The sequence below is a fragment of the Meleagris gallopavo genome, chromosome 1, assembly GCF_000146605.3.
Source record: "Meleagris gallopavo isolate NT-WF06-2002-E0010 breed Aviagen turkey brand Nicholas breeding stock chromosome 1, Turkey_5.1, whole genome shotgun sequence".
In the NCBI taxonomy this organism is placed as follows: Eukaryota; Metazoa; Chordata; class Aves; order Galliformes; family Phasianidae; genus Meleagris; species Meleagris gallopavo.
The window spans coordinates 46,176,828-46,185,227 of NC_015011.2; the positions used below are offsets into that span (position 1 = coordinate 46,176,828).

Consider the following 8,400-nt stretch of genomic DNA (forward strand, 5'->3'; position numbering starts at 1 on the left):
CAGCAAGTTAGAGCTAATTTAACTGTTACTTAGCACAGGAATCCACAACTCAACAGAGAATGCCAGGATTGCTGCCACGGCACTCCTGTAGCTCGCTGTCTATCTTACCGAGAGAGAATTCAAGACATTTTCTCAAAGGCTGTTTGTTGTTTCCACTTTTGCATTCAAGTGGTCTTGGGAAAACTTAATTAAAACTACTGTATGTTCTCTAATTAAAAGCTGCAGAGCCAATTAGCAACTGGAGGACTGGAGCTTTAGGGGCAGAGGATATGTGTTATTGAGCACTTACTTCTTCTGGTGTGGAGACCAAGGAACCACTGGCTTCCTCACTGTTACCTCCACTGTCTCTCACATCGCCATCAGCACACGCAGTCTCCTGGCAAGCATCCGTAGGACCCAGGTGGAAATCTCTCTGGCTACAGTACTGCAAGATGCTGTCTCTCCTTTCTTCAGAAAGCTCTTGCCAGAGGTGTGAAATAGCAGTGGAGACCACGGGGAGAGGTACCTCCTCAGCGGAAACAATTCCATGCTCTCTCAGTAGGTCTACTGTGTGCTTATAAAAATACAGGTACCTGAAAGGACAAGGAGCATCTCAAGAGCAAGCTATCCAACTACTGTCAATCAGCGTGGAGGGACAAGGCATCCTATGACAGTAGAACTACCATAGGTTTGACTTGGTCACGGCCTAGGCCATGGTCAGTGCTGAGCTGCCATTGCAAAGTGTACGATGAATATGACCTTTGCCCTTGCACAAGATGCAGTTTCTCTTGTTGGTTTTGGAAGACCTACAGCTGCAAGGAACCTTTGCAAAGCACTGCACTGTGGATGGTAACAGACACTGTATACAACTGAGCTGAGAAACTGAGCCCCTTGGAGTTCTGCTCCTGAAGAGGTGCTGATCCACCCTGAGCTCAGCACAACTGCTGAGGAAACTTCCCTGGGGTGGAAGGATTGCTTGATACTTGGAAGGTGAGCTAAGCATATAATTAGCATTACCTCAGAATTGTGGAACTGTGATTGATCTTTGCAGATAAGCAACTGTTGTGCAACACTTGTTGCTAAACAATTGAATTGTCACCTCAATAGTCTTCTCTAATAAAGCAGCTATGCTGAACAGTTGTAGTTATTATCTAGAAAGACTGTGATGTAATTGCTGCCATCAACAGGGGGGGAAGGAGTAGCAGTGATTCAAAACTACTTCACTGACTTCTCTCTCGGAGACCTCATACAATTACTGAACATTGCCCAAAACCACCAGAGAAATTTAGCAACTCTGCTATGCCAAGATTTCATCTGCAAAGGACAGGTTCCAGCCAGAGCCTCAGCAGGGCTGCCTCAGAATAGGAGCTCCAGGCTGTTGCAGGCCATACTCATCACACAGGAAAATCTCACGCTGCTTTTTCTTAAAATTTGGCATACCTGCCTTTGTATCCTGAGGCTCTTGCACTGCGAGTCACTTTTTATACTTCTGGCACTGCAGTGCTCTAAAAACACTTGCTGAGGTCATACCTTGATGTACTAGGTACTACACATGCAGATAGAAAGGCAGTACCGTGGGCTTGGAAGCTCCGATTAGTGTGAATATGGGAACTCACTTCCTACATCTGAGGGACTGCATTCCCAAGACTGAGTTCTGTGAGTGAACTGAGTTCTGCAGTAAAACTAGCAATTCAACATTAATGCTGCAATTTCAAGCTGAAGATGCAAACACAGAAAGAGCTTGCCTCTTCTGTTAGTACTGTGTGGCACAGTGAGCGAGGAACGATAATGTCTACTTTAGAAAGTAGCACTGAAGGTTATTTTATGTTTATTAAATGATTAGAGCTCCTCAGATGAAAGAACATGTATTCGAAGGAGTAAAAAGGAAGAGCATAAAGAGCAGTCCTTGTTTCTCAGTTTGACTGGGCACAAAATGTCTCCTTGGAAGAGGTCCCAATTAAGCACATTTCCTGGCTAACCAAACTGCTGCCCGAGAAATTAACCAAAAAGTACTCCATCTTTTTATAACTATTTGTTTTAGTAACCAGTATTGAAAATTTTAAACTCCACATGCAAACACAAACATATTTAAACTCCCATTTCCATGCTCTGAAGTTTTTCTGCTGTTTCTGGACACAAAAATATTGTAAGGGAGGCAAGCATCGTTAGGTCAGCTATTGCACTCACCAAGAATTCTGAACATCCAGCTCCAAATGAAGGATCTGGAGTTTCTCTAAGAGAATATGAATCATCACTAGACTGCTTTGCTAAAGAAATTGAGTTTGAACAAACCGTGAGTCAACAATTTCCTTCCCAGCTGGAAGGAGACAACCACATTTTGCACATTTGCACATTTGGAATACTGGGTAGTCTCATCACTGTAGCTCTCCGTAGAAGCTCAGTGCATTTCTGATGCTGCCCAAATAACATGATTAGACTTATCACTGAGAAGCTGTTGTTTACAGAAGACTCCCTGCTGTTTCATGCCCATTACCACTGATGGTTTTGTAAGAAGAATTAGTTACAGTTCAAGTGCAGGCTGCAATAAAACTGCAGGGTAAATGCCAAGAATCCAAGCAGCACTGCAAAGGCTGTGGTCCACCTCATCAGTGAAGAAGGGGAAATATAGGTGCTTATGGCCCTATTATGCAGTCTTTGATGAAGTAGGGCTTACTTCCCCTAGAAAATTCTCAGTCAGCACATTTCAAGGTCTTTCAAATGATACCTTACTACAACCATCTCCAAATCTCACAGGAGCAAAAGCAGTAGCAGTAGGCTGGTGCCACCTGCTGGCAGAGCTGCGGTCTCGTTTTGTTGAAAAACCTCAATAGCCCAGGGGAAAATTATTAAAAAAACCACCAGTTCAAAGCAAAAATAATAATAATTTTTAAAAATTGTCTACGTTTTTACTTATGGCTGTGAAGCTCTGGAGGATGCCAGCTAAAGCTGTGGCTTCTCCCACACTCCTATTCTTAAGTCTGGGATGATCACCATCTATGACCCCTGTAGTACATGCTAGTGCCATTTGAGAGCAGGGGGAAGAATGTGATGAACACTCAGTTTTAAGATACCAATAACTTTGAAAAAATAGAAATTTACCATTAAAATCCTAGATTAAAATACATGGACCACTGAGAGGAAAGCAGTGGTCTCCGATTTTTAGCACCTGTGTCAGGCACTTGGCTAATCCTAAATATGGTTACAGACCGGCACCTTCTGGCTGTGGCACACTCATAAGCACTTATGTTCCTTTCCTCTCTCTCTCTCTGTGTTTCAGTCATATTGAGGAGTACTTTCTGATGTCTTCCAGACTACTGCTATTCTGCAGACCACTGCAGGTTCAGTACTGCATTATTTTCCCTTGTTTCTTCCAGTCCTACGCTGCTCTGATCCTACAAACAAGTACTCCAAGGTGCTAGGAGCTAAACATCCATCTCCAGAAAGAACAACAGCATCCCAGATTCTCATACCAATACCAGACAAGACAATCATCACTTGCAGGGGGAAATATCTGCCCACATCTACCTACCTGCAGTTCTGCAGCTCCCCTGGAAGACATGCAGCTAGCCACTGGCAGGTTTCATCTGGTGCAGCAATTCCTGTCCTCCTCAAACTCAGCCCCATCGTGAAGACAGAACTTGATACTGATACCACAAGCACACAGGGGCAAACACCTGGGTAAGTCACACTGCTCAAGTAAACTCCCATTCCATCTGGGTTAAAAACCACTTGCCTGTTGAACCACTACAGGCATGTTGCAGCTCACTCTACAAGCCACTGGACAGCAGTAAAGCACGTCCAACAGGGACTGACACACTTGAAACTTTTTTTTTTTTCCTCTTTCTTGAGAGTTTGAGGGAGAGCTGGGGGCTGATACCATGCTGGGATTCCATTCATGTGCCAGCCACAGCTCCAGCTTCATCACCAGCAAGGTCAAAGTTGCTGGTACAAGGCTTTTGCAAGGCTCCATGTACAGCAATGACTGGATGCAGTGTTAACGCAAACAGGTGAAAAAAAAAACCTGAAGACAACTTGGGGTGCACCTACCGTTCAAATTCCACCAGATCTGGGGATGAAGTGTCTGGGTACTGGATAAATCCTGGCTTTCCGTCCTCTTCCATTGTTGGTTTTCACATCTTGCATCAAATACCAGACGGCAGAATCACTCTCACTCACAGCTTCCGCGGGTGACGCAGTGCTGAAAAGAACACATAGGAAAAAAAAAAGCCACATGAACAACTTCTTAACTGGATTAATGTCTTTGTCATGGTCACTCCAAGGTCCAGGGCCATTCTTCCCAGCAAGCTTTTCCCCCATCCTTTTGCTCTGCAGGCAAATAAGAAGTCTGTGGCGAGCTGCATAGGAGGCAAAGGAAATACAAACACTGTTCATGCGCTGTGTGAGATTACAGGGGTCCACAAGAAATCTCTTCATCATGATAAAAGGCCTCTGCTTGGAAGTTCAGTAACAATGACAAACAGGCTAAGAGGCACTGGGATGGAAGAAAATGCAAAGTATTATCATCTTCCCTTGATTGGTTTAAACCCTTACCTGTGATTGCTGAAGTGCCTCTTGACATATTCTTCCCTGACTTCCTCCAGGCTGGACGGGTTCCCATCCTCCAGGCTGAAGGACTCTGTTGTTGGCAGAAAGGCAACTGTCACACTGGTGGGGCCTTTGGCTTCCATCTCATCCTCAGTCCCAATCAAGCAGAATAATCCTGACAATTGGTCCTTCAGGAGCCACAACTCTTCATTAGGCAAAAGCGATGTGAGATGCAACACCTCTGCCTCTCCTATATCACTACCACTACTGGGAGCTTCTGATTGTTGAGGAACTCAGATGTCCTCCTTTGTAACATTGGTGTGACAGAACCGATGGTGAAAACAATCAGCAAATCAGAAGTCCCAACAAGAACAAGCACTAGTCAATACAACATTTCATGATTGTCATGTAGTGAGCAAATTGCACATAAAAACCCTGGACAACCCACCCTGTGATTCAGCAGTAGTATGAGTTTTACATATATGCAAGTAAGTATGAAGGGAAATTTACTTCAAAGCTCTTTTCAGCCACCCCACTGCTTGTGAAGCCTTCAGATTTCTCTCTGCCAAATGACTCCTCCTACCTGTGGCTGCCTTTTATGGGTTACCCAAAGATGTGGGTTCAGAGGACTCTGTTTTAAGCATTATGATCTGTAATTGATACAAATCACTGGAACTGCAAGTTGCACAAATAGCAATGCCTTTTCTAGTGCACCATATTCTTGGAAGGGACATAAAAACATGTCCAAAGGCTCTACCCATCAGCCCCCAATCCTTCTTGTTGCCACCAGAGAGAGTGAGCAGCACCAGAGAGCAGCAGGCATGCTGGTGAGGGCATGGAGTGCATGACAACCTGCCAAGCTGAAAGCAAAACTGACAAAAACAAACCACGGCATCTCTTACCTGTTCCTATGGGACTAGATTCTTAACTAAAGGCTTCAATTTACCATGCTTTTGTGAGGAAACTCTTAACAGATTCTCTCTCCTTTTCCCCTAACTCAGACCAAAGCCTGCAGTTCTGAAGTTCCAGCTCCGGCTGTGCTTGATGAGGAGTGCAGGGTGTGTGACAGCTCTGATGGATACTATGCTGTGGCTGGAAGGAGCACACCTGTTCCTCCAGCCTATGCATGCAGCCTGTGCAGGGATAGGCGGGGACCCTGCCTGCAGCTCAGGGCAGCAGAAGTTAGTTGTATCCTTCCCCTGCCTGGGAGGGCTGGGAATGGCTGTGGATCTGAGGGACAGTGCTTACTGGGTTGATGACATTTGTGCTACAAATAAAGCTGCATTAAAGTCTAATGCTTAATGGGAGCAGCCACGCATCTATCTGCCTCTAGTTAACAAACTATCTGAGGCAAATACTTGCATACAGTACCTTTCATCTTCAGCAAAGAACTCAAGGTTTGCTCCAGCTCCTGGATATATTTCTTAGCCTTACGCAAAACCTGATACTAAACACAAAAAGAAAACAGAACTGATTGCTCTCTGCTCTGACTGGATTCATGTTTCAACAAAACTTAGTTGCTTTCTTCATTTCTTTCCTTCATTTTGACCCTCAGTTATCTCCACGTGTCTGAGAAAATGACTATGATGTTTCACCAGCTACCTGTAGCCTTATGAACAGGAGAAAGATCTAAGAGCAAAGTTAAATACAGAAGATAAATATAAATATGTTGTACAGTACATGTACATAATGCCTAGTCACACAGCCATTTTCTACTTAAGTCACATCTTTTACCAGCAACTGTTCTTGTTTGGATCATTATCTTCTTGGAGCATGTCCAGAATCACCATGCTGTTGCATGTCCTCTTGGTCTACCAGCTTTAGGTGTAAGAATTTGTAATTCACCTCCCCTGAGAATTTTGTTAGGAGAAGCCCTTGCCATGTTCTACTCCAGCTGCACTGATGTCAGCTGGAATAACGAGCACTCTATATCATTCCTTCATTGCAGCATAACGAAGAACATATGGCCAATACCTTTCAACACACCCATCTAAAAATTGCTCCTAGATTTATAGGATCAGTGGGACCACCCAGGACTCAGACAGGAGGTCTCTCTGGCAGAGTTTTCACACCAGATACTTCAGCAAGGCACTAAGCACTAGAATTAGGAGTAAACTTTTGCAGTTAGGACCTCACCTCCAAAGTCATGTCTTGGGCACATGATACTATCAAAGAGTAGCTCAAAGAATTAGTACATTAAGACAATCCAGTCAGATGAGACAAAACAAGTATCTGTTTGGCCTTAGTTCTGAGCTTGTGGTGACTTCAACTTAACTTGCATCTCCTTCAGAGTATGGCAAACTGAACTCTTACCTCGAACTTCGTGGGGGGTAAGGGCCTCAGCCCCAGACAGCAGCACTTTGCATGCTTAGAATCTTGAGGCACTTTACAAGTGTGATCCTGTAAAGCCACTAACCTCTCTGGAAAACTGAAAGTAACCAATCTAAATGAGTTGGTGGCAGAGCTGAATAATCCTGATGGTCGTTCTCCTATCTTCAGCAGGATACTATGCAACTTTTTAGTAGTGTTTTTGTTTATTCCCTCTTCCTCTTTTTTTTTTTAAAGAAATAGTTCCTTATTTTAGTAGAGGCCAGTAGGAGCGAGGGTTCCCTCCCCATCTTATTCTCTCAGCGTATTGGATACAGAATGTACCTTATATGCTGAATGAATTACTGCCTTCCTTCTAACTTGATCTGTCCCTAAACTCACTCCTCCCAATTTCCTACCAAAACACTGTGAAATCAAGGTCATTAAATCATAGGATCCCTTGATTTACATCCAAAACACAGCTAAGAAGAAACTACAAAAATTCCGTATGAAAAGCACAGGCAAGCCACATGATAAACCCATGACACAGAGACTGCTAAGCAAGTTGCTCATGATGAGCTGGCAGCTGCAAAGCAGAAGGAATCCAGGAAATCTGCCCAGACTAAAATTACGTACATGCTGGCACCCCTTGGGTTCCCAACGGATAAACTGAAGCACATGTCTAAGACACAATGCCCCATCCCTAAAGGCGCCCAAGGGCAGGTTGGATGGGGCCACGGGCAGCCTAACCTGAGGGGTGGCAGCTCTGCCCACATCAGGGAGGTGAAAAGAAGTGATCTTTGAGATCCCTTCCTCAAGCCATTCTATGACAGCGACAGATAGGAGAAAGGCAGTCACCGCCCCGCACCTTGGAGGCCGGGCTGTCTGACTGGGATAGCACGGTCTCTTGCAGGCTGCTGAAGAGTCCCGCCAGCACTGCGCGGTGCTGGGCCTGTGCCAGGCGTCTGCGTGCGGCGCGGGGCTCCACCTCCTGCGGCTGTGCCTGGGGAGCGGGCCGTGCTCTCGCACAGAGCTCACCGCAGCCACCCGCTGCCTCCATCGGCGGCTGCAACGCAATGGGGGGTCGTGCTGGGTACAGCGAAGGAAACGCACGAGCACTGCGGTGCGTTTTACAGTGGGAAGTGATGGCTTTTGCCTGAGGAATGCTGTCTGTAGGCTCTGACTAAACCCTGATCTTTTGCTAACCTCAAACTGTGGCACCCCACCTCCTGCCCTGTCCGTGTTGGATAACCCATTCCCACAAGATGCTGGGCCTGCTGCCGTCAAACAGCGGCCTCTTTTGCAGCACCATCTTACCCCAATTCACCTCGAGGAAGTGCAGATCCTTGCCCAGCAGGGCAGCTCTGAGGACGGGACAGCTTCCCTATCCCCTCACACTGCCCTGCCCTTCCCTGCGGCTCACTGAGGGGAAGTTCCCCAAAACTGGTCCAATGCCCCCCGTTACCAATTGCACGTATCACCTATGGATAAGACAAACTCCCGCTCCTGCCGTTCCTTCAGCAGCCAGGAGGGGCGAGGCGGCACCGAAGCGGACAGCGGCGTCCCACA

General features: G+C 45.9%; 1 protein-coding gene across 1 annotated transcript in view; it reads right to left on the reverse strand.

Annotated features, from left to right (window-relative positions):
• The window catches only part of STRA8 (stimulated by retinoic acid 8), a 14,773-nt gene extending 6,374 nt beyond the window's left edge, over positions 1-8,399 (reverse strand). Inside the window, 7 exon segments of the mRNA XM_031554046.1 lie at positions 290-572; positions 4,027-4,110; positions 4,112-4,177; positions 4,531-4,615; positions 5,896-5,971; positions 7,700-7,897; positions 8,313-8,399. Coding sequence (XP_031409906.1) covers positions 290-572; positions 4,027-4,110; positions 4,112-4,177; positions 4,531-4,615; positions 5,896-5,971; positions 7,700-7,891 — 786 coding nt within the window. The 5' untranslated portion in view covers positions 7,892-7,897; positions 8,313-8,399.
• Position 8,400: the final 1 nt, after the last annotated feature.